Source organism: Leuciscus leuciscus (genome assembly GCF_965113295.1).
Source record: "Leuciscus leuciscus genome assembly, chromosome: 25".
Classification (NCBI taxonomy): domain Eukaryota; kingdom Metazoa; phylum Chordata; class Actinopteri; order Cypriniformes; family Leuciscidae; genus Leuciscus; species Leuciscus leuciscus.
The window spans coordinates 8,636,711-8,664,171 of record NC_138724.1 but is presented as its reverse complement, the minus strand read 5'-3'; the positions used below and the strand labels follow the sequence as shown (position 1 = coordinate 8,664,171).

The 27,461-nt window shown below is 41.2% G+C and overlaps 1 protein-coding gene across 1 annotated transcript in view; it reads left to right on the top strand.

Annotated features, from left to right (window-relative positions):
- Positions 1–2,084: 2,084 nt before the first annotated feature.
- The window catches only part of cpne8 (copine VIII), a 62,415-nt gene continuing 37,038 nt past the window's right edge, over positions 2,085–27,461 (top strand). The window contains exons 1-2 of the mRNA XM_082160462.1: positions 2,085–2,265; positions 10,040–10,080. Of these exons, the coding sequence (XP_082016588.1) occupies positions 2,159–2,265; positions 10,040–10,080 (148 nt within the window). The 5' untranslated portion in view covers positions 2,085–2,158. The remainder of the gene's footprint in view (positions 2,266–10,039; positions 10,081–27,461) is intronic.

The window sequence follows — 27,461 nt, the reverse complement described above, 5'->3', positions numbered from 1 at the left end:
CATCCTTAGATCTAGCCATCACATTGGAAGGGTTGTCCTTGGCACCCTTCGAGTCTTTGGAATTGGCAGTGAATATGTGCATTGATCTAAAGATGGCATTTCTATTAGCAATTACATCACTTAAGAGAGTAGGAGATCGGCAGACCCTGTCAATTGCCTCCTCCTGCATTGAGTTTTGCCCTGTGTAGGGTGATGGTTATTCTCCACCCAAAGCCAGGTTATGTACCTAAGGTACCCACCAATGGGGCCTGATCTAAAGTTCTTCAGATCTTCCATCCTCCTCCTCATGTCTCGGCAGAACAGGAGAAGCTTCATTTACTTTGGCCAGTCAGAACTCTTGAAGTCTACATACGTAAGACTTCTCAATGGAGAAAAACTGACTAGCTGCTGGTACGCTTCGGGCCCCAAAGAAGAGGTGCCCGGCAGTGCTTAACTGTGCACAACTGTAAGAGATTCATTCACAAGTTTCTGCACAGCCCTAACTACAGCCTAGTGTATTATTCTGTCACGTATGTTTGGTTGTTGAGACCAAAAATCTTTCAGTTGATCAGTGATATTCTCTCACAGACGACACCGTTGCCCTTTCCATTACATCGATTTCTGATTCTGACTGATCTCACTCCCGTTGCTTGTGTCTCCTGCTATCCTGATTATTATTAGCAGTTCCATCTTCGGGATCTCTTTTTTGATCAGAAACACTACCAGCTTTATATGTGGATATGAAAAATTTAAATATGCTTAATATGACATTTTGGCGATAAGAACTTCTAATAAATTTATATTAGAATAGTTCATCAGGTAGGCTACACTCTCTCTAAACATGATGCTACTCTCCAAATGTTTCGCTTTACTGCATGCAAAACAATAAGCAGCAAGCATCACTGATAGAAATCAGAAGATAGAGATAGAGATCAAAAATATATTTGCTAAGGGCCAATAGCAAAACATAACCTTCAAATACATTTGCTTTAACCCGTGCTTGCTCTGTCTCTCACGATGCATGCACCCTGGCACGAAAGCTAGCGTTTTCAATGAATTCCTATGGAAGCTAAGCTTTACGCTCAAGCATGAGAACTGAACTGAAAACGCTCGCTTCACGCCAGTGTGCACACACCATCATCCTCTAATGCACTTGTTTATGCCGGATTGTTTAAAAACAATGCTGCCCCACACACATTTACAACGTTTTATAGCCTGGACCTGGGTCCCAGGTTCTTTTGTCCTGAGTTGTGCTTCACACCGGGACAGCTTCACACCAGGACAGGCATTTGTCAGCATGGCAAAGTGGGTATTTCGTTCCCCAAAGTGTCAGCTGGTGCTTGTTCCCCTTTCAGGGAACCATGGTTCATGTATAACCTGAGACATTCCCTTTCGACGGAACCCGTGCTGCGTCCTCTTGCCATACTTCCTGCATGCCTGAGAGCTGCTAGCTTCAGCCTATCAAAAGCTGATGCTGTTATGTCACAAGGTACGGAGCTGCAATCAACATTGGACTAGTTTGCACATGGATGTTCCCCAAAGCATCAGATGGGACGCAGCGTCTCGTTCCCCTCTCAAGGAACCATGGTTACATGCTGAGACGTTTTCCCCTGTGTGTGGGGTAAAAGGCCAACCTTGCCACCTCATACATTTATACGATTTTTAAACAAACAAACAAACATTTTAAACAAGCATTTATGATTTATTTTCACACAAAATCTATTGCTCCATCAATGTTAACATATTTTTTCTGCAATCATACACAATGGGAGTAATGAAAAGCACTTTTTTAAAGGTGTGCCTTTAGCCCCGTTGTACCCTAACCATGTACAGTAGCAAATACTTTTTTTTGTGTGAAATGTAATGTTTTTGTGCCAAACTAGAATGAGAAGTTTATTTTTTAACCTTCTAAAATCCTAGAGATGTGATAGAAATTGATATATCTTGATAGTTCAGTGAGTACACAGTTACAGTAACCGCGCTGGATGTTTGTATTTGAGCGGATGGTTCACGCATCTTGCTGGTGCGCGTGACTGGCAGGAATTCTCTCGCGCGTGGACTGACCGCGCGCCTGTGACGTCGCGTGTGAAGCGGTGTGACTCCCTTACACACGCACCCACTCCAGATCCACGGAGTGAAGGATGCTCGCAGTGTCTTTCCCTAGCACTCCCCCAGCACCATGTCCACAGTGATGAGCGGGTTGGTGAATATGGCGAGTCTCGCGGATTTCGAGCCGCTCGCGGGAGTGATCCCCGCCACTAAAGTTGAGATCACCGTGTCGTGCAGGTGAGTGACGCGCGTGGCTCTGGCAGGAGTGCGGCTCAATGCACACGATGCTTCTGTGTATCAAAAGACTCAAATGCGATGGCTGAAAATTTGAGGGCTGTATCAGCATTTTTCATATTGCATATTTCCAATTAGTTGACAGTCTTTTTTAAATGTCAATTCTTGCTCATAGTAATGTGTTTGCAAGGCTCCGCATTTGTAAAGTTCATTATTTAGTGTTTTATTGGTTAAATGCGTGCATCGTTTGATTGCAAAATAATCAGCGCGTGCTTAGCCTATAATATAACAAATCATAATTGTGCGTAAATCATGAAGGGTAATTTAGTGATGTTTCGGTCAGAAATGTTAACACGTTATGAAGCATGTATACACAATGCATTAGAAAGGTATCTTATAGACATTATGATTATTCATAATACAATTTTTCAAGTGCATACTGCATTTAAATACATGATTTAGCACTTGGTGTTGTCCATGTGTAGTAGGCTATGTATTGTATTAATACAATTACAATTAAGTAAAATTACAATGTATTAATAGTATAAGAAGTATGGCTCTTATGTACAATAACGTGCAGCTGACTATTTAAAGTGTTTATATACATCTATGAATCCACAGTGATAAAGTGATATAGATGTATGATGCACATCAGACAGCTCTCTGTTCTTCGGTATTGCATAATGGCATCAAGCGTTGATGTCTTGAGGAGCAGCGATTTTTTTCCTATTTAACTTCCTTTAGACCTCGGAATTTAAATCAGATGCTTTGTTCACAGCACACAATGGATGTGCATTGATATGTAAAACTCTATAATAACTAGAGTAATTCAGTCTATTCACATTTCACTATTAAAATGCAACAGTATCCACACCTGATATGAGAGAGCAGGGCTCTGCTGTGTGTCATTTTCAGGGAGGAGAAATGTAAATTTATATTTATCACATGAAAAATCAGCTTTATTGCTCAAGATTTATTAGTCATTCATGAAATGTATTAAGTTCTGATTTGCCTGACCTTGAATTTTGTACCTTTGTAAACATCACTACACTGTAATTTTTGTTAAACTGTTACTGTAGCTGTGGTTGCCAGAATTTACTGTAAAATACAGTAATGATATTTCAGGCATTACATGATGGTATTTTGGTAACTGTATTTTCTTCATATTTTTTAAAACATATTTTTTTAACTATATTTTACCATAAAAAATATTTGTCTTGTTAAAATATACATTAAAAATAAAAAAATAAAAATACGGCAGTTCATAGTTTTTATAGTTTATAGTTTACAGTTCATAGCTCTATAAAGTTCATTTTTACAATATTTTACAGTGAAATTATATTTATTTATTTATATTTAAAGAAAAAAACTTGCAAGAAATAAATCATTTCAAAACATAATACAGTAAAAGTACAGTATAAGCATTTTTAATAATAAAATATAACAGTATTATAAAAATCATATTTTAACTTAAAGATTTTCACTTACAGTTAACCAATTAACAGTTTTTCTTTAGCATTTTTACATTCCTCCTCTTTTAAAAATGATTAATGGGTATTGTGTATGCAATGTGTCATCAATGTGTTATCTTTTTTTTCACCATTTACTCAAAAGAAAAAAGAAAAAGTTTGAGTATGCAGATGTATAAGGGCATCAATAGTTGTGAAGGTGAAAACAGAAGCTATTTTGGGCTTGAGCAGTGAAGAGTGCTTGTATCGACGGATTGACCCGTTCCGTCTGAACGTATTGAAGCGGGACCCTCCGTGTTGGGGGTCGTGTCAATACACACCGCACGAACAAGAGGCGAAGGAGAACAAGCAGGACAAGAATCTTCTCTCTGGTCTTAAGAAGTACGACAGGAGTGTTTGATTTCGGTTCATCCGTCAGTCAGATGCCTGAATGCTGTCAGCTGCAGCTCACACACACACACACACACACACACACATGCAGTGTAGCATCATCTCATTAACCGTTCAAGAGATGTGTGTGTTTATTGAAAATTAATCAGGCAGGATATGTGTACTGTACGTATCCTGCCTAATTCAAACTCAATAAATGATCATGAAAAATGTTAAATAGTAACTGTGCTTTTAAAGACTGTTAGTTGGTCAACTGTAAATAATAAATTATTAAAAAAGACAAAACTATTTTTACTCCAGTCTAAAACATTTTATATTTATTTCAAAATAATTCCTTTTAATATATATTTTTAATTTCTTTTTTTGATGAAAATCAATAGTTTTTTATATAATGTAATTAAATGTAGTAGTTTAAATGATGTTATTGTTGTTTAACACTGAACAGCCAGAATGCATTATTTTCCTGTTTGTCACTGTAAAGCTGCTTTATTTTTTTCTCTATTGTGTAAAGCGCTATAAGAAATAAAGCTGACTTGAAAAAGTCAGCAAAATCTCGAATGCCTAAAACATTATCACAGATTTTTTTTTTTTTTTTTTTTTTTTTTTTAAGAAGAGATACTACAAGAACTTTATTTATTGAAACTGTTTTGGAAATACAGAATTAAATTGGTTATTAAACAACATAAAATCCTCTTTTCATAATATTTCTTGTGTACGTAATTTTTTTTTTTTTTTTTTTTTATGTAGCTATTTTAGCTTCCCTAATGCAACATATCTTTGACAATATTATCTTAATCCTCCATTTAAAATGATACATTTCTAATAATGTCCATTAAGAGCATTTGGACACTAGGGTCCAATTCTAACTATGACTTTTGCCTCAAACTCCTAATTACTTTTAATAGTTAGTAAGGTAGTTGTTAAGTTTAGGTATTCGGTAGGATTAGGGATGTAGAATATAGTCATGCAGAATAAGGCATTAATATGTGCTTTATAAGTAATAATAATCAGCTAATATGCTAGTAATATGCATGCTAATGATCAACTAGTTAATAGTGAGAATTGGACCCTAAACTAAAGTGTTACAGAATGTTTTCTCCACTCCTGTTTTTATCAAACATATTTAAAAGCCATACTTTCACAATCCTGCAGTTTGGAATCAGTATAAGATATCATGTGTTATTAATACTGTTATAATGTCAGTCTTGATGCGCTCGTCAATTTGGTGATCTTTACCGAGTGCGAGTTTTTACCGGGACTTTCCATATTAAAGTCCCTCAGGGGGCACGTCCTCATTAGTGCCACTACAATTACATTCCTCATGAATTATTCCTCAGTGTTGTGCCACCATGCTCTAAATATGAATGCGGAACGAGTCCGGAAGAGGACCAGAGATAAACATTGATTAAAATCATAAGAGGACCGGGAGTGTGAGTGGAAGTGATTGGCAGTCGGGCTGGTTTGTGACGGAGAGCGTTTAATGTGTGCTGGGATTTGAAATGGGAATGCGCTGTTTTGTGGGGGAACGGCCGTGTAAATGTTTAATGAGGATATTCTGGATTTGGAGCGTTTGCTGTACTCCAGCTACAGGGATGTTTGGGCTTTGCTCTGTAATGGCTGGGTCTGCCTTGCTCAGGTGGCACGGGGATCTGTGGCGTAGAGAGGCGAGACTCGTGTTTAGTCTTCAAATTTAAACCATACAGTAAATGTTCAAAGGGCCTTTCTGGGTATCATAAAGTATATATAAACAAAAGTACAGTAATGCTGTATCTGCACCTTCTCTGAGTTGTGTGTATGTTTGTGAGCTAGCTTTAAGCCAGTTGTCACGGCTGTGGGAGTGAATGGTGGTTGATGACATCAGCTGGACAGTACTGTATATTGGATGGTGTCAGCTGCACAATAACTAAAACTCTTACCTAACACACATGCTGTGTACAGTGAGGCAAGGCAAGCGCATTATTTGTGTAAATTATGTTGTTCGTGCGTAAGAGCTTCTGTCTGCGTCACTTGAGTGCCTGAACATCACTAAACGCTGAGCATAGGATCAGGTTATGGACTCAGTTGCAAGAGTTTTTGAGATTAGGTTTATTTTCTTCTCATGTTTTCATTTGCGGAACGGGTAATATACATTTGGGGTCGTAGGATATTTAGTTCTGTATTCATTTGGGCAGTTTGAGTTATGGGTTATATATTGAGTGATGGTTGTGTTATTGGTTATATATTCATTGGGGTTATAGGTCTGTCATGTGGACTCTTATTTTGACATTCTGTTCTGTTTCCTTTAGTTCCTGTTTCCCAGCTCTGTTTAGTTTCGGGTTCCTTGGTTACTGATTATGTCCTCGTTTGTTTCGTATTCGTCTCAGCCGTGTCTCATCTCGTTATGTTCACCATTAATATATTCTTCCTGTTTTGCTCTATTCACTGCCTGTTATCGTCTTGTTTAGCATGTATATTCTCCTATGTTCTCCGTAGCGTGTGTTTCTGTTTGTTGGATTTAATATGTCCATTGATTATATGAGTTGTGCATGTTGGATTGCTGCCACATCTGAGGTCATTGGTTATATATTCAATTTTGGGTTATTGTTTATTGGTTATATATTCATTTGGACCTGCTATTGTTATAGGTTGTGATTGTGGGTGTTGGCTTATATATGGGCTCTTATATAATTGGCTAATTATTCAGTTGCAGTTTTACGCTGTTGATTATATATTCAGTTTAGCCTAAGGCTAATGGTTATATATTCATTTGGACCTTTGGGTCAATGGCTACATACTGTATGCGGTAATATATTGAGTTGGGTTCATGATTGGTTATACAGCATTCTGTTGGAGTTAAAGGCTATTGGTTTTATATCTAGTGTCTATTGTGATCTGTATATTCATTTGGGATTATAAGACGGTGGATATTCTGGATGCATTTGGGGTTATGGGTTATATTTAGTTAAAGTCCCCATGTAGTCAATATTTTTAGCCCTTAAAACTCCTCATCTTTGCTCACCAAAATGACATATTTAAGCATTTTTTTAAATATGAAGTTAATTCGCGTTGTATTGACGCTTTAAAGTACTTGCGTGCTATAACACCACCAAAAGTTATTTTTTGCAGCTTGTTCGAAATATTTTGGTATATTTTTATTTAGCATTCAAGTAGGCAAAGACTGTTTTAATATAACAGTAAAGCTATGATCATCAAGGATACAAGGGAATAATCAGGTCTGAACAATATATATATATATATATATATTTTAAAATAAATAAAAATAAGCAAGTTTTTTTGTTTTTATTGTAAATATGTCAATTTACATCTTTTAACTATTTTTATTACTGAGTAACATGTACAAATACACGAATAGGACAATATAAAGATAAACCGGTACCACTTTATTTTACAGTGTCCTTGTTACATATGTAACATGTACTTTACCATAGTAATAACATAACAACACTAACAATAAATAACAATAAACACTAACCCTAAACCAAATCCTAACCCTATAGTAAGTATTAATTTGACTCAGTACTTAAATGTATGATCACACTGTAACACAGACACCTTTAAATAAAGTGTAACCAATAAACCTTTATAACACTTCCATATTTAAAAACAAAAAATATGCAAAGAGACTCATTGGCACATTATGTACTTTCTTCTGCTTCAGTTTGACAGAATACTTGTGTATTCATGACATCATGAATGTCATGATGTCATGAATATATTAATACATGTTCAGGGAGAATGCATGTCATTTATTCAGAAACGTCTTGGTCCGTCTTGGACAGAATAATCTGAAGATGGATTATTCAAATCTTCCATCAAGTGATTCTGTGAAATAACACAGAGAACAAGGGAGATACGACTGTAATAAACTGCATGCACAAGTAAAGCACTGTAAAGGTGTTCATTGTGTTTCAAGCGTAAGAAAAAAAGATTTGCAACATTTACTGTTGTTTTGTTCTGTACTGTAAGTGTAATTCATGTATTGTTAAACTGCAGCTTCACGCTAACAAAACAAATATGAATATAAATTTAATTTACAATCGTACACTTCCACAAATCTTACCCTGCGCATGCAAATCTTTTTGGCATCATCATCAACTTTTAAGTTGTTATATAGTGGTTTTCTCAGCACAGATTGTTTCAGATCAGTACTTTCTAATGTTTATTTGAAGGGAAAATATGTATGAATAATGAATGTGTTTGTGCCCCTATTCAGCTACAATTACTGTAAAATAGTGTAATGCCTTGGAAAAACTCTACTTTTTTAGAATGACCGATATATACATATACTATATATATTATATATACTTCCGTCAGTTATTCTTGAACGACAGGAGTGCCGGTGTCGAGTGCGAGTCTGCAGCCAGACGCTGTTGGAGAGATCCACTGGTTGACGATCACACGTTGATCTGATTGGTTACAAGGTAGTTTGTGACATCAGAAACACCAGCGATTTCAAACCGTGTTTTTGAGACTGTCTTTGGTTCACTGCAGTTTTAAAGAGAAAATACCCAGCAATGGTGTCGACTTATGAATTTACATGGTTTGTCTTAAAGCATATTAAAAACACCACAGACATATAAACAACATTAAAAGCTGGATTTTCACCACATGGATAATTGGTGATGTATTAATTTAATACGGGCTTATGGGTTAATGGTTAAATATTGTATGCAGTTGGGGTTATGTGATATATATTCAGTGTATGGGATGTATTGGGTTATTGGCTATATTCCGTTGGGCTTATGGGTTATTAGTTACAATATATTCAGTTATTTATGAGTTAAATATTCAGTTGGGGATTGTGTTATTGATTATATTCATTTACGTCTATAGTGTATACAGTGTATTCAGTCTGTGTATGTATTATGGGTTATACTATATTTAGTTAGGATTATAAAGAACGTAATTCATTTAGTTGTTAATCAGTATATTGGTTACGTATTTATATATAATTTGCAAGTTCAAATCATGTTATGAATAACTTAAACTTATGAATAACTTGTGAATGGTGTGTAATCATATTTGTGAGAGAACAGTTGACAAGTGAGAAGAATATTGAGAAGTATGGAGTGTGTCCAGTGTTCTTGCCATGGCATCCTTAGACTTTTTTCCCCTGCCTTATCGAGGTTTTACTGTGAGAGATGTAATGATTCACTTTGCGCTGTCAGAAGAGATCAGTGTGTGTGTGTGTGTGTGTGTGTGTGTGTGTGTGTGTGTGTGTGTGTGTGCGCGTGAGATTTCCTTCAGTGATCCACTGCCTGATACTATGCTGTATCACATTTCTTTCTCTCACAATGTTACATTGATACTTCATGTCCTGGATTGCTGTTTGTATTGATTTATTTGTTGATTCATATAATTCATATAATTCCTGCAATTAATAAAGAGAACTCATTCACAAACCTCTGAAAACTACATTTCTCAGTCAGAGCTGCTTCTCAGACGCTCGGCACAAAGTGATCCCTGCAAATGAGATTGAAAGTGATATCACAGATTCACTTTCTAGTCTCTCTTGTGCGTTTGGCACAGTTTCAATCACGACTCAATTATGACACTGTGATGCATTGCCATGCGTTGAATCACAATGATGTATATTTCATCTTAGGATGGTTGGCAAACCCTGCCTTACTTGAATGTTCGTAACGGCTGAAGAGTTCAACACCACTGAACATAGGATAAAAACCACTGACATATTTCCACCAACACAAGACTTGATGCCGAGTGTGTATTTGTATCAAAACTTTGTGTATAATTGCATTTAAATGAATTTTCGCATATGCTAATTAACATTATTCATTCAGAGTTCATGATGTTAGGTTAATGTTTTATTTTGAGTAACGAGAGCTTGATTTTCCTTAAAACCCTTTAAAGTGGACTTTATTAACTCCTGTTTCTTCATTTCTTTCTTTCTACCACAGAAACCTCTTGGACAGAGACACCTTCTCAAAGTCTGATCCAAGTAAGCCTTTGGTTTCACACGTCACATTTTAAGAAGCTTGTCCATTTATTCTAGTACGCATTGAAACGTTGTAGGTACAGAGATGGGGGTTATCTGAAAGCTCACGTACCGCTAGCACATCCCACTGAAATCACAGTACTAGAAAAATGCAGTTATCACACTCATCAGCAGAGCTCTGATCCCCGTCGGGAGTGTCATTAGTGTGTGAAATCTTACCTGCCTGCCTAATGCTTATGCTGTTTTATTAGAAAGCTTGTGCATGAAACAGAAATACAAATGGGAATAATATTAATGCTGCATATAAAAGAAGATGCACATGCAGGCATACAGCAGATACAGCAATTTCCTTCATATGCAGGAGAGTATTATTCGCATTTGTATTTGTGTGTGTGGTTTTGTTTTGATTGCATATTCACGTGTTGTATGTTCACGTGGGTTGCAACTGTATTGTGTAATCCAGATGTTGTGTTCAGATACATTCACAGCTTTAATGAACATACAGATGCGTTTGACTGCAGGCTTGCATTGTTCATTCTGCTGTATGGCTGATTACACTGACTGTTTCTGACACACACACACACACACACACACACACACACACACACACACACACACACACACACACACACACACACACGCTCACATGCACATTATATGCTCTAAAAGGTTTTGTTTCGATTGCTTTTTCTGCTAAGAAAATTCTATTTTCATCTTGAAATTGGGCCAAGTATTTGATTGTTTGCGAAGTACACAACTTTTCTTCCTTCCTTTAAAGGAGTCACACCTTTGCAACATTATACCCCTGGAAGTCAATATATAATAATAGACAAAAAGTAGGATTTTTTTTTTTCATGACCATTTTCCATTCTTTCTCTGACTATTCGTATTAAACACCGTTTTTTTTATTTCGTTTTTTCTGTGCCTTTAAGACTTCTATATGCAAATGACCTCTATTTTGATTGGCTTAGCCCCATGTGTGGCTAAGCTCTAGCTGTACTGAGGTCTTTGAAGTTTTGGGAACATTTTGAGTTTAGAACATTAAGCACAAAGTATATTTTAGATTTGACGAGAAAGCCAAACACTTTTCCTTTCAAAGTTTATAATGTGTGCGTGAACACAGGTGATTGACACATTGTCACGTGTTGGCTGTAATAATGAATCACACGACGATGGAGAATACACTGGGACATACTTTAATGATAAATACTAGGAGAACACGGAGGAACACAACCAAACGCATTCGTAAACGAAGACGAACAGAGACCAAGGGAGAACTCAGGGTTTAAATGCATGGATTAAACAAAGGGAACTAATGAGAATTAAAAAACACCAGGTGAACTGAATACAACAATCAAAGGAACAAAGTAGAAACTGGGTCAAATGACAAGACAAGACAAACAAACGCGTTACACACATGCAATAGAAAGTTAGATTTTTCTCTTTGTAGACGTTTTGACCAATACCAATGTAGGCCTACTGTATCTACGGTATCTACTGTATCTACTGTATCTATCGTCTATTGTTGTTTTGGTCTCCAGTGGTTTTGTGTTGTTACATCTCTTCCGTTTCTTTTTTGAATGAGAAACAGTGGGCCAGGACAGTGTGGCCACCTTGTGGTCTAACCAATTATATAAAAAATATAAAAAATACTAGAAAAATGTACCTCTGGCTACATTTTTGCACAACTCCAAAAATATACTGCAATCTACATACATTTCAGCTGCTGTTTCCAGCTCAAATGAACACTAAAAGTAACTACAATTCCAACATCTTGGATTGCTCGTTTAAAAAAGTGATTTTTTTCACTATTATTTACAACATGACCAAGTTTTCAAGTTTAAATAAAATATTTTTGTTATAAGATACAATAAAAACAACTTTGTGCATCAAAACCACTCCTTTCCTGGTAAAGAAATTAGCTTGACTTTCAAAAGTCAACGCATTTGCGGCAGCTGAATATAACATTTTTGAGTTTCTGAGTAACATGTAAAAAGCCATGAAATAAACATTTCGAACGCCTTCGATCAGCACGTTTTATAATTACCCAAAAATCAAACAGTTCACCCCTTACGCATGTTTTCATGTCCGTCAAAAACTTATGCTGGCTGTCGGTTGGAATATTAGAAATGAAAACATTGACTAAATTTCGCTTCACTAAATACCTGCTGGCTAAGACATAAAAAATGATTACCTTGCAATCCATCTATTTTCAAAAACTACATCATTTGAATATCACAACATCGATGTCTGTCAAAAAATAACATGCTCAATACACGGTAGTATTACGAGAAGCAGAGGTCCAGCGAATACACGCATTTCCTGGAAAACCCAAACTACCGGATGATTTTACTCCATCGTCGCTTTCCGAAAAGAGGGAGACAATGGCGGCCTGAGCGGCTTCAACATGCTGTCAGAGACGATAACGTACAAAATACATAACACACGTTATAGCGAGGTTGAGTTCCTTCAACTGTCCATCATATTAAAAACGGCTAGGCTAAGAGAATTGTAAAAAAGCGTATTGTATTTCGCCAGATTTTATTCAAGCGCGAGTGAGAACAGTTTCGAGAGGGATGCCAGGTGTGCGGAAAATATTCAAATATTTGGGTTCAGCCCTAGTAATGGTAATGCATCTTGGCTGACCACTTGTGATCGGTTCACCGAAAACACATCTTCATACCAGGTGGAAACAGGCTTTCTCTTACGAGAGGTCTCTCGTACTGCGTAAGATATCTGACGCTAGGGGAAAATCCTTTTTCCGCGAGATATTGAAGCCAAAAATTATCCTTAATTTTGTAATAATGCAAAACGCGTTGCGGCAGCACGCAGACATAGGCGAGGCAGCTCGCGCGCCTATTGGCTGCTCTGCGGCAACTGCAGCGGCAACTGCAGCAGCCTATCGAGCGAGGCCTGGCGTGACGCCAGACCCAATCAGGGCACTTCGCGCCCGCTGCGTCACGTCCCGCCGAAATGGGCGTGGTCTAGGCCTATAAATACCGCTCGCAGGCAGCTATTATCTGGTTTTTCATCATCGAAGCAACCAGAGCGTGTGCATGCACGGCAAGATACGCAGTACTCGTTCCCTCTTCTAGAGAGAACCGAGGTTACGTTAGTAACCGAGTACGTTCTCTTACGAGAGGTCTCTCGTACTGTGTAAGATATCTTACGCTAGGGGACCCAATGCAAAACGCCGTGCATGCTGAGATCTGACACCAACGACCCAAGGGCGAAAGCCCGGGGTACATATAGTGCACAATGACCCAGGGAACTCACAGGGAGTCCGGGAAGAGGGAGGGGCGGAGCCGCACTCTTCCATATATGGCAGCGTCGCTTAGACGCGAATTTCATCATACAGACAGGGCGGGGTACGGCCCGAACTGATGGAGAAAATATGGGTCTTACACAGTTTGCCCAGGCACATCTTGTGCTACTGCTTTTCACTGTCGATCATCGAGCTGTGCTCAGTAGACGCAGCATTCTGAGCTGATAGCATCAGGTCAGATAATACTGTTTAACTTAGACCGACAGCAGCCTGGCCTGCAGGGCGGGAACCTCTAGGTTGTAAAACCTTATAAATGTAGACGGGGAGGCCCAGCCTGCCGCCGTACAAATATCTTGCAAGGCAATCCCACTCGACCAGGCCCACGGAGAGGCCATGCCTCTCGTGGAGTGCGCTCTGACACCCAACGGGCACTGCATGCCCTTGGAAGCATATGCCAGCGCTATAGCGTCAACTATCCATCTGGATAGGCTCTCTTTCAACGCGGCTAGTCCCTTAGAACGCCCGCTAAACGAAACAAAGAGCTGCTCCGTCTGTCTGAAAACAGACGAGCGAGACACATAAGCTCGTAATGCCCTGATTGGGCAAAGGAGGCCCACGTCTCTTTCCTCATCAGGGACCGGTAGGGCTGACAGGGAGATAACCTGCGCCCTAAACGGTGTGTTGAGTGACTTTGGAACATAACCGTGCTTAGGTTTGAGTATAACTTTCGAGTCATTAGGCCCAAACTCCATGCACGTCGCGCTCACAGAGAGCGCGTGTAAGTCCCCTATGCGCTTCACTGAAGCGAGAGCCAGCAGAAACACAGTCTTGAAAGACAGATGTTTCAAATCAATTGACTGTAAAGGCTCGAATGGTGCACCTTTCATGGCTTCCAGAACCGTAGAAAGGTCCCATACGGGGACTGCGGGAGGTCTGGGAGGATTCAGTCTCTTAGCCCCTCTAAGGAAGCGGATGACTAAATCGTTCCTTCCTATTGACTGACCAAGCGTTGTTCCTGAGAACGCTGCTATAGCCGCCACATAAACTTTGAGCGTGGATGGGGCCCTGCCCTTGTCCAACAGCTCTTGTAGGAAGGAAAGCACCTCCGTCACGCCACAGTCTGTGGGTGACACGCCACGGGCTGTGCACCAGCCCGAAAACACTGACCATTTCAAGGAGTAGAGCCGTCTCGTAGACGGAGCTCTAGCCTGTGTGATCGTGTTTAATACTCCTTTAGGGAGTCCAACATGTACCCGTTGATGGCCCAGACATGAAGGGACCATAGTTCCGGGTGAGGATGCCAGATCGAACCGTGGGCCTGTGAGAGGAGGTCTCTCCTCACTGGTACTGGCCACGGGGCAGTACTTGCTAACTGCATCACGATTGGGAACCAAGGTTGGTTTTCCCAGAACGGTGCTACCAGCAGTACTGAGCATCCTTCTTCCCTGATCCGCTCTATCACCTGAGGCAGGAGAGAGACGGGGGGAAAAGCATAGAGCGGGCGGCGGGGCCACACATGGGCCAGCGCGTCCCTGCTCTTTGAGATAAATTCCGGACAGTGAGCGTTTTCTTGAGACGCAAACAGGTCTATTTCCGCCCTGCCGAATTTCTTCCACAGCAGTTGGACTGTCTGTGGGTGTAGAGACCATTCGCCTGCCGGGACATTGTTCCTGGACAGTCTGTCTGGCCCTATATTCAGGAGCCCTGGCACGTGCGCTGCTCTGAGCGAGCGCAGGTTGCGCTGAGCCCATACCAGGAGGCGTTCTGCTAGCCTGTACAGGTTCCTGGACCTGAGGCCGCCCTGGCGATTTATGTAGGACACCACAGACATGTTGTCCGAACGGACCAGGACGTGGTGTCCTTTTATTTGGGTACAAAACGCGTCAGCGCGTTGTTTACTGCCAGCATTTCGAGGCAGTTTGTGTAGGAGCTTCTACCGTTCCGACCACTGGCCGAAGAACGGTCTGCCCTCGAGCAGCGCTCCCCACCCCGAGGTGGACGCGTCCGTGGACACCACTTTCACCCTCGAGGAAGTCCCCAGGCTTACACCTGACTGGTACCAGTCGTTCGCTCTCCAAGGTTTCAGAGCTGTGACGCACTGCTGATTGACCCTGAGGCGAAGCAAACCGGATGCCCACGCTCGTCGTGGGACTCGCGCTTTCAGCCAAAACTGCAGCGGGCGCATGCGGAGCAGGCCCAGCTGGAGCACTGATGATGCTGAGGCCATGAGACCCAGCATCTTCTGAAATCTTTTGAGCGGGACAGACGCGCCGCAGCGGAACGAGTTCGCTGTGCGTTGAATGTCTACCGCGCGCTGTGGTGATAGTCGCGCTATCATGGACAGCGCGTCCAATTCTGTGCCCAGGAAAGATATCTTCTGACTGGATGACAGAGAGCTCTTCGCCCAATTGACACTGAGACCCAAATTCTCGAGGTGATCGAGTAAAACGGTCGTGTGTTCTATGAGCACTGAGCGAGATTGCCCTAGAATCAGCCAATCGTCCAAATAGTTCAGTACTCGCATGCCTCTCATTCTGAGGGGTGCGAGCGCCGCATCCATGCACTTCGTAAACGTACGGGGTGCCAGGGACAAACCGAACGGCAGGACTGTGTACTGATATGCCTGGCCCTCGAAGGCGAATCTCAAATATCGCCTGTGACGTGACGCTATCTGTATTTGAAAATACGCGTCTTTCAGATCTATTGACACAAACCAATCTCCTTGGCGAATCTGCACGCTTCACAAGCACTCTGTTCAGTTGCCTCAGATCTAGTATGGGTCTGAGACCCCCGTCTTTTTTCGGTACCAGGAAGTATCTGCTGTATAGCCCTCCTTCGCTCTGAACTTGAGAGAGAGGCTCTATGGCCCCTTTGTTCAATAGTTTCGCCACTTCGGCTCGAAGTAAATGTGCTACTTCTGCTTTTACCGTGGTCTCGACGCGCGCCGCATAGCGGTGAGGGCGTCGGGCGAAACTGTAGCGAATAGCCTCTTTTTATAATGTCCAGCACCCACTTCGAAACCCCGGGCAGCTTTGCCCATGCGTCTGCATGAATAGCTAGGGGTTGAATACGAAGCGCGCTCCGCTCGCTCAGCGATGGAGAAGCTTCGGCGTGCTGTAACACAAGCGTCGCGCTCGTGACATTTGAGGCATGGGGCGCGCTGATAACAGCGGGCAGATTGTCCGCGCTCGACTCCTCTGCGGTGGTCAACCGCGAGGGGGAGGGCTGGGCGGTTCCCGTAGGAACTGTCATGTTTATGTGTGGATGTGGGCGCGGGACAGCGGGCACATTTATCACACCGAAAACATTGTTCGCTTGAGTGAAGCGAATGCACGTTGGTTTCGTTTTTACAGAAACCGTGGGACATGCATAACGTGGTGTTAGTGGGCACTGGGTAGTGGGCACATTCACCATGTTTGAAGCGCAATCGATCTGAGTCGATTTTATGTGCGCGAGCCCTGTGTGACAGGCTGTGCTTGTGTGTAGAGATGGGCACTGGGCAGTGGGCATTCTTACTACACATGAAACACCATCGGCCGTGGCCGGGACACCAGAAAATACACTCTTTTGGGGATTTATCTGGGTAGCCGTGAAAACGGCATTTGTGTGCAGGCAAGCGGGTGATAGAACCGGCTTGTTGGCTGCAGAAAACACTGGAACAGTCACATTTGCTGGAACTGGACGAGCGAATAGCTTTGGTGTGAGTCCGGCCGCAGCGGGACTTGAACACCGTCGTTTTCCTAGATGTGCTTGGACGACTTCGGGGCCTCAAGCTTTACCGTAATCCTAGGTCGCGGGCCACGCACGGCGGGGTGGCGACCGGATGAGCGGGAGCGCGGTCTCGCGCTTCGAGCCTGACGACGCTGCGAAGTGGAGGCAGTGGACGGTGGCTGGGGCTGTGAGCTCTGTGCAGACGGTTTCGCACGGCCTGCTGCAGAGCTGGAGCGCTTCGGGAGGAAGTGCTTCATAGCCTGTGCCGCTTTCTGTACCTCTGCAAAAACAAGATAACATGATTCGATACAGAGAATAATGTATATTTTAGGCCTATATGCAGGGGGCAGACTGGTTAAAAAATTCAGTCCTGGCACTAAATCCTAAATTGCATTTCGTTGCCTTGTACCTGTACTTGTGTAATGACAATAAAGTTGAATCAAATCAAATCAAATCAAAAAGCCACACCAGCCCATATTACCACACAGACACGTGTGTACACATTCAAATGTGAGGTAGTTAGGGGGGTTTCGGGGGCATGCTCCCCCGAGAAAAATTTGATTTCTCTGACCTATTATGTGCATTTTAAGGTGTTTGAAGGCCAACATTTTTTGATGACAATAAAAACCACGTGGCGGTCCCCGTCGCTGAGTGTGGCTCTGCACGAGCCGCAGGAAGGCATCTTGAAAAAGACGCTAGCTCTTTTAGAATGTGTGTCGCCGCACACAAACAGAGTACAAGTAGAGGTAAAGGATATGAGCGCCGGAAAGCGCAGCAGGAAGGCAGGAAGGCGGCCAGCGTCTTCAGTGACTCGTCCCGCTGAAGGTGCTCTCTCTCAGACGGCGCGGCTTCTTTTCCAGCTCCAGCGATGCGTGTGCTTCGCTTGAAGGATGAAAAATCAGATAATAGCTGCCTGCGAGCGGTATTTATAGGCCTAGACCACGCCCATTTCGGCGGGACGTGACGCAGCGGGCGCGAAGTGCCCTGATTGGGTCTGGCGTCACGCCAGGCCTCGCTCGATAGGCTGCTGCAGTTGCCGCAGAGCAGCCAATAGGCGCGCGAGCTGCCTCGCCTATGTCTGCGTGCTGCCGCAACGCGTTTTGCATTATTACAAAATTAAGGATAATTTTTGGCTTCAATATCTCGCGGAAAAAGGATTTTCCCCTAGCGTCAGATATCTTACGCAGTACGAGAGACCTCTCGTAAGAGAAAGCCTGTTTCCACCTGGTATGAAGATGTGTTTTCGGTTAACCGATCACAAGTGGTCAGCCAAGATGCATTACCATTACTAGGGCTGAACCCAAATATTTGAATATTTTCCGCACACCTGGCATCCCTCTCGAAACGGTTCTCACTCGCGCTTGAATAAAATCTGTCGAAATACAATACTCTTTTTTACAATTCTCTTAGCCTAGCCGTTTTTAATATGATGGACAGTTGAAGGAACTCAACCTCGCTATACTTAATAAATATATTTGCTTCTTCTTGGCCTACTAAAGTGTTCCCAGCACCTGGAGTATTCTCTGTCTCAGCGCACAACTGCATGAGCTTGTATGGACAGAAGCGCATGCCTGATCTCAAGGGCGTAGATTAGGTTTGAACATTGGGGGGGTTGAAGTTTGGGTATGTCTCCTGATATTGTGATCATGGTATAAATATTGGGGGGGTTGTAATGCATAGATTTAAATATTGGGGGCGGGGTTATCTCCCCCCCAACCCCCCCACAACCCAGATAGCCACTGGACGCTGTAACGGAACAGGGCCGCAACCGCAAAACGATAGAGCCGGGTCTGGCACGCATCCGCCTCACGGACTCGTTCCTGAGTCCAAACGCACATCGGGCCGAAGCCGTTTCTGGTCTGTTTTTAGGGGTTGTTGCGGATATGTGTCAGCGCCGATCCAGCACCGCCTGATCATCCCGTTACAGATGCGTAACGGGTGCGTGAAACGATTCCCCCTACCGGAGCTGTGCCGGATGTGTTACGATTCCGCTTAAATCACCACTGGATTGTCCTTTTGCCTTATTTTCGGCATTTTTGTCAGTTAGGGTATCATAGTAACCTATGCTACCTAGGCATACATAAAGTTATTTTATAATAATGCTCTGTCTATCTACAGTAATTATCTTATATAGTTTTTCTGTGTAAAATAAATGAAGTTATGTATAAAAATGCAATAAGTACATACATTCAAATATAAAGTTTGTATATTTACAGTTTTAATTTTTGGTCAAAGTTGTGAAACTAGACCTGCAATCTCTAATTAAGTACTTAATAATAGCAAATGTACAGTGAATTTCTGTTAAATTAACTAAACATACAAGTACGGAATACCTGCACACTTACAGTATTCATTAAACAAACACTGAACATCAAGATACGTGAATGATAGGAAATACAAGCTTAGTATAGAATTTAGAACATGTAAAAATATCCACATTAAAAGGCAATTGCTGTATACCTTTATACTCTAATATAACTTGTTTTAAACATTTACAATTACATTTTATCCAAAGTGACTTAAAATTAAGAGAACAATAGAAGCAACAAGTGCAGTGACAAGTCCCAGTTAGTGTAGCACAGTACACAAGTTTTTATTTTTTTATTAAAACAAAGATTTAGTATTATTGGGTCAAGTGTTTATGAAAAGATGGATCTTTAGCAGTTTCTTGAAAATGTGTTGAGTTGGCCAGGTCATCCCACCAGCAGGGAACAGTCCAGGGAAAGGTCAGTGAAAGTGATTTTGTGTCTCTTTGGGATGATGGCACCACAAGGCGCCGTTCACTTGCAGAACACAAGCTTCTGAAGACACACAGATCTGAAGCAGTGAGTTTAGGTCTTGCTGCAGCATCTGGATCAGTTGCAGAGGTTTGACTGATGCTGGAAGAGCTGCAATAGTCCAGTCTGGATAGAACAAGAGCTTAGACAAGGAGTTGTGTGGCTCCGATAGGAAGGGCCGGATCTTTCTGATGTTGTATAAGGCAAATCAGCAGGATCACACAGCAAGGATGGTTTGGCTGAAACCATAAGCAGTTCTGTCTTGGCAAGGTTGAGTTGAAGGTCATTCATCCAGCAAGAATTTTCCATCAGGTAGGCTGAGATGCAAGCAGCAACCGTCAGATCCTTTAGCTGGAATGAAAGGTAGAGATATGTGTCATTAAGTGATAGGAAAAGTCATGTTTCTAAATGAAAAAGCCTAGTTACGCTACCAACAACAACAAAAAAATTAAATAGATGGGTGGAATCTAACACAATCGTGGTCTTACTGTAGTAAAACCAAACCTTGTGCAGTGGCCTCACAAGGATCAAATGAATATTCATATGGGAAAATATAGTATAAAACAAATTACATTTTCTGCCACTTTTAGTGAAATCATATGGAATCAGAAGACTCGGCCATTACAATATTTTAAATTACTTCTTCCCATAACTTGTTTGCCATGATAATTCTGCTTTCCACTTGACCTGAAATCAAAAAAAAAAACAAAAAAAAAACTCAGTATTACATTTACACATGTAAGAATATGTTCCACTGAGACAATGCAAAACCTAAACTGACTATGATCTGGAAGCTGAGCAGGAAAGGCTAACAGTGAAGTTTTGAGCTGAGACACCTAACCTTAGGGGTGTAAGTTAACTGTCTGTTCATCTGGATCAATGCAATTTTCATAACCAATGATCAAAAGTATCCTATGAAAAAGGCTACTATGATGACCCCAGGCCATCCAAAATGTAGATACGTTCATTTCTTCATCAGAACACAAACATTCTATCAACTTTTATTTTATAAGCCTAATATATGCACATATATGCATTCTATAGCTACGTGTTGGCAAGCAGATGCAGCCAGAATATGCAATTTATCATGTTGTGTTCATATTCTAGTCTCATGTGCTTTCCTGTATCAAGTACAGTATTTACTGAATTCGTTTTCTTAACAGTCTTGAGATAACGTTAGCCATGTTTAACCCTTACGAAAATTAACTATGGTTTAACCACAAAGAAAAAAAACAAGAAAAAAAACATGGTAGGCCTATTTGTTTTTGTAGTATACCTGTGGTTATTAAAAATGGTAATAAAAATTGGTTAGTTAAAACCGAGGATATTTTTTAAGAGAATAATTTTCAGCTTCCAGACAGTGATTCAAAATGTCCCGGCCGCCATTTAAGAGATTGATTTACTGACAGATACTATCGCGTATTAACGAAGATTTTATTCACAATTAAACGGACTTTGATATGTATAACAAGTCTACGAAAGCTTGTTTTAGGTCTTTTGAGGTGTGGGTTCAACTGATCTTTCTTAAAACAGATGGAAAATGTAAAGACGCATGCTACATTTTCAGTGTTTTGCCCTCGCTCTCGCCAGTTATGACAGAACATCATTTAAGAATGCTAACGTTAGCTTGAAAACTGTAGCTTAAACGTAACACAATTGTAATATAAAATATCGTTCACATGTAACTTAGTATAATGAGACTCTTACCTCAGCCGGTGATCGGTTGGCATGATGTCCGCTGACGAACAAGGCTCACAGAAAAGGGTGTTATTTCCAAAGAATCCAAACGGACTGACAGACAACAGCTCCTGCTCACGGCTGCTCTTGACGAACACGATTGCTTTGAACCACTGTTGATCTCACAGTCTACTTCACGAGAGTAGACTGAATTCAAATCTCCCGCTTGCCCAAACTCGATCCTGATCAGCTAACGTTAACCGTTGTGGGCGGGAGTAAACAGCGGAAAAGTAATGGCGGCGAATTTGAATCTGCGTCATCTCGCGCGCGCGCGCGCCGCGCGCACTCACACACACAAAGCCCTGAATGTGCAGCAACGGCAAATGCCTTTTATTTGCAAATATTTGCTGTATAATGACACAACGGTAAAAATCTGTAAAAAAAAATACAGACAATTACTTGTAAAATTACACTTTTTTTTTTACAGTGTGTGCTGTAACGGACCTGTTGCTGTATAGTTTTTAAACACTGATAATATTGTTCAGCTTAATGACAATGCATTTATCTCATGCTCTAAGGGTGTACTCACACTAGCCAGTTTGAACCGTGCCCGAGTGCGTTTGACCACCAAAGCGCGGTTCGTTTGACAAGTGTGAGTGCTCCGAACCGTGCCCGGGCGCGGCTCGATTAGCCAGCCCTGGCCCGCTTGGAAGAGGTGGGCCAGAGCACGGTTCAGTTGGACTCGGGCGCGGTTCGCATGCAGTGTGAGCGCTAACCGTGCTGGACTCCATTGTGTTCAGTGAGAGCGCCGCTCTTCCTGTTTATCCCGAAACCGTCGCACCATAATGAAGTAAGCGTGCTCCGGCACGAATGCTGAAACCCTATGTGAGTGCAGGCCAGAGGGGGAGTGGGGAGGGGGGACAATCGTACTCGGGCCCGGTTCATGGCAACCGTGCCTAGTGTGAGTACACCCTAAGATAGAAAAATAAATATGCAGACAGGTAACCATGTTGTTTTGAAAATGTTTATTCCACGGAGTTCTTCACACAGTTTGAGAAAAGTATTTCGGATGTGGTCCACATCAGGTAGTCTCTGTCAAAACTGTTGGCTCAAATCTGTTTTGCAGATATGGGCCAGAGCAGTTTTTAGCCCTTTTTTAAATGCGTCGGCTCAGATATGTATCACAGATTCGGGCCACACCAGTGTAGCCTATGTGAAAACAGTATCGGCTCAGATTCATATTGCAGATCTGGACCAAATCAGTGTCAGACACAGCTAATGTCTTTCGGTTACCTATGGGAAAAGTGATCTGGGCCAGATCTGTAAAATGATATAAATACTGAACTGATGGCAGTTAGATTGTTTAAGCTGAAACCTCTGTCTGGCACGGATCTGGTTCACAATCAGAAAACGTCTCTAAGATAGAAACGGGGGCAAGGGGCTTAAAACGGATCCGTGCCAAATGTAATTGCTATCTGGGAAACTACGCCCCTGCCTGATCTTGCATTTTGGGTTAAGCAGTGTGGAAAATAGAAACACTGTGGAAAATAGATTCAGAGAAACAAAATGTATTAGCCCTTTTACCCGTTATTATCAATCTAAATGAATCTACTGCGAAATACAGGAGCTTGTTAAAACTCAAATGTGAGATTTTACTGTGACGTCACGTTACGTTTATTGAAATTCTCGCTAATTCCTCGCTAATTGTGCTAGCAAGCCTAACAATACCTTGTTCCATTTAGCCTATTATTTGTTTTATTATATATAAGGGAATTAATTTGTTTTTTATTTAAACTTAAACCTCCATTTTGTAACCGACGCGTGTTTATGTGAGCACTTCCGTCAGTGAAACACCAACACTACAGCCTGGAAAACATTGGAAAAAAAAATATTAGTAAATTTTGGTAACCTAAATAATATAACAAAGTTACATAATATTTAATAAAAATAGGTTTTATATTTCCCGACAAAGATGTGTCATATAGCCTGTCGCTCTGCGCTTTGAGAGGGATGTGGGACACGAGGAGGAAAGACACAGTCTTTCTCTTTTCTAATATCTTCATGTTTTCTCCTGATGTTCTGAGCAACTGACTCTTGTTGTGAAAGTCCTCAAGAGCGAATTTTATATTGACAGTGTCAAGACATTTTAGGCTGTTTGATTTTTTTGTGCTGCCAGAGAAAGCGAAGCGCTATAAAAGATGGTATATTTTTATATGATTTGTTACATTTAATTACCCCTTAGCAGAGTTGTTTGATAGTATCAGTGTGATATTTCATTGTGTTCAGTGCCAGTTTTCCCAGTGTGTCTGATTATTTATCCCATTCACATGTTGTCTCATTAATTACCTCGCTATCTCCTGTGTATTTACACTCCCTGTTCTGTTCAGTTCTTTGCCTTGTCTCATAAACGCTTTGTGGTTGTTTTTCCTGTGTTTCTTGTACCGTGAGTTCTGAATTAAAGACTTTAGTGATATATCTTCATCTTCATGCACTTCTATTGTGCAGCCACTCATGACAGATAGAAGCTATAAAGCTCAGATGCTAGGAGTAAGCTTAAATGGCATGGTTGCTTCAGCAAATGTGTTTTTACTTCATGTTTGCTTTGTTAACACTATTGGTCGGGTTTATGGTAGAGTTTAGTTTAGGTGCTTTTTTCAAACACGAGCATTAAACTTTTAGCACCACTCACCAGACATTTAATTTCCAAAACATTCATCTGTTTCGGATAAAACCGAACAAGCTTTTAGTGTCACTCACTGGACATTTTGCTTTGAAAGCGTCGCAAAACATGCAAGAAGCAACATAATATCATTTTGCAGAAATGTCGCCACAGGCACGTTTTTCCAGTAAGCCTGGATTGGAGGTGTCAGAAGTAAATTTTTTAGATTGGAATCTTAAGCTCAAAGTATATTTTTCTCTTGACGCAAACTCTTAGCGGTTAGTGCAGTGTTTCTCTGGTGGGTTTCTCTGGTGGGTCGCGGAGTGTGGGGTCAAAGAAACAACAACAACAACATGTTTTTTTTCTTCTTTTTTTTTCTGAATCGAGACTTTTATTTTGAAAGACATGCATGAAAGCTATTGACTCTTTCTGTCAGACTTAGGTTAAGTAAGGAGTGCCTGAGAAAAACGTTGTAGTTGCATAGGGGTGGTGGTGGCGCAATGGATAAGACACATGCCTTTGGTGTGAGAGACCCGGGTTCGAATCCACTGTGAGACACCAATGTGTCCCTGAGCAAGACACTTAATCCCTAGTTGCTCCAGAGGCGTGCGACCTCTGACATATATAGCAATTGTAAGTCGCTTTGGATTAAAGCGTCAGCTAAATGAATAAATGTAAATGTAAATGCATTGTCAATTAGTAAGTCATGAAATTACCAAAAAGTACCAATAAATTAACTTTGTGTGTTAGCTGGGAAAAATTTGCATGCAGGTATAATGCAAAAAGAAAAAGAAAAAAAAGGGTTGTGGCATAATGACCATGGAAGTCAGTGGGTCCATCAACTGTTTGGTTACTGTCATACTTCAAAACATCTTCTTTTGTGTTCACAACATGAGGGTGAGAAAATGATGACAGAATTTTTATTTTTTTGGGTGATCTATCTCTTTAAACGAACACACCGACTTTTTGTGACTTTAGCTTATTCACCGTATCTAGATAAGTCCATACATACCCTTTTCATCTCCGCCCAAGTAGCAGTGCTTCGCCTTCTGAGAATATAGTTCCAGTATGTATACGGTTAGAAGATGGCTGTGTCTCATGCTACCTTGTTATTTGTACAAGCTGTGACTATACAAATCACAACATGTAAATAGGAAAATGTTGGCGTTATTTTGTCACTTATTGGGAGCAGTACGCTAGCTGGAGCCGTTTACCTCCAGTCTTTGTGCTAAGCTAGGCTAGCGGGGGGTGCGTCAGACAGAGTTACGGCACGCACAGAGATGAGAAGGGTATGTATGGACTTATCTAACTCTGGGGGATACGGTGACTAAAGTCCCAAAAAGTCGGCGTGTTCCTTTAAGAGATACCTGAAATTAAAGTACATACAAAGTACAAATACATTGTTACATAACTTCTAAGAAATAGTGCAGACCATGGCCAAAGCCAACACTTTCTAGTGTGCATGCATGTGTTGACCATCTGTGTTAGTGCACTGGTTTGACCAATGGGGACCCACATTTTCCCATGGTCATTATGCCGTGACCCAATTTTTTTCAAGTGAAAAGGATGAGCTTTCATCCAAAAAGACTTACAGCGCATTAAACTACATTTATGAGTGTGTGTGTTGCTTGGGAATCAAACCCTTGACCTTGGTTTTGCTAGCATCATGTTCTGCCTGTTGTGCTAAAGGAACGTGTGAAACATGTTAACCTGCTTTTTAGAATAAAGGCTTAACCAGAATATGGATATTAATTGAAATATTATGTACATGCAAACAGCATGTATTTTGATCACTGCTGTGCAGAAGACTTACCTGGGAAATTAAAGAGATCTTATTTAAGATCCTAATGCAAATGGGACTTATTATTATGAAAAGCATATGACACAAGTAAGCTTGAATTAAGACATCAATGCAACAAGAAATGGTCCTTCCCCCTAAACACACAAATTATACATTTTACATTTTATACTGCCTGCAATATGACATCAAGCGCTGTGGATGGCCACACACACACACACACACACACACACACACACACACACACACACACACACACACACACACACACACACACACACACACACACACAGTGAGCGATGAAGCTATATTTAGCCTCCTGGAGTCCCGGATTCCAGTGTCTTTTGGCCGGTGTATGATGGGAGGAGTTGTAGCGCTGCGTGACTGGCCCCATCACGTCAGCACAGCTCAGACTCAGCACATATAAGACGACTCTCCTACAGCTCTTCTGCTCATCATGATCGTGGTGATGAAGGCCCTGAGAATTGTCTTTGTGCGTAATTCTTACCCCAACAAAAAAGAAATCATTCATCCATGTTGCTTGAAAAACTCATTAGAATTTTGAGAGGGGATGGCGTTCCAGTTCAAATTGGTTTGATTTTTTTTTTTAGGAAAATGAAAGGGGTTTCTATATTTTTATTCACTCAATAGCCTACGAAAGCGATCCGAGTTCAGTATATAATAAAAATGCAGTGGATTATTCTACGGTTGGATGCGCAATATCGACTTTTGTGATTGGCCGTAATAAATGCAGGTTGCAGCCAATGGACATGCTTCTCTATCATTGCGGCACGTCCTGATTTTGTCGAGTTAGACACGTTCCTGGGTCAACATTCCTGTCCAAAAATCCCATCCCCTAAACCTAACCCTACCCATAACTTATCCCTAAAATCAGACAGGTGAATAACACTGCTTTAGAAGCACCGAACCCTGGTTGTAAGCCTAAACTTGACATAAACTGTAAGCTTGTCCCTCAGATCTGATTGGTTGATTGGAATGTTGTTCCAGGAACATTTTGCACTTGGTGAAATCAGGCTCTGTATCAGCGCTCGTCCTCTCAGAACCGACCATCAGAGCAAAACCACTTCAGGTAAATTAACCAGGATGATCCGAGATTTCAGTCGAAAACCTGAACAGAAACTGTTAGTTTAATAGATGTGATAACAGAAAATTTGATGTGGATAAAACTGCGCTTACGTATCTGAAATTGCCCATGTTTAATTGGATTTAATATAAACTCTGTCTAATGATGATATCTAGCCTGAAAAGAGACGGTGTTTCTATTAATGAGATATTGTAGAGCTGCAAGATTAATTTCAGGACCGGTCCAGGCTCTGTTGGTGCCCTAGGCAAGATTTTACATAGTGTTTTACATATATTCAATTTCTGTACCTGAATACTGTTAGACTTATCTGAAAAACATAAATCACTGTTTATATATTTATATCTTAGTATTTATCTATGCTTACAATGTGTTTATATTTTCTGTGCAGATGC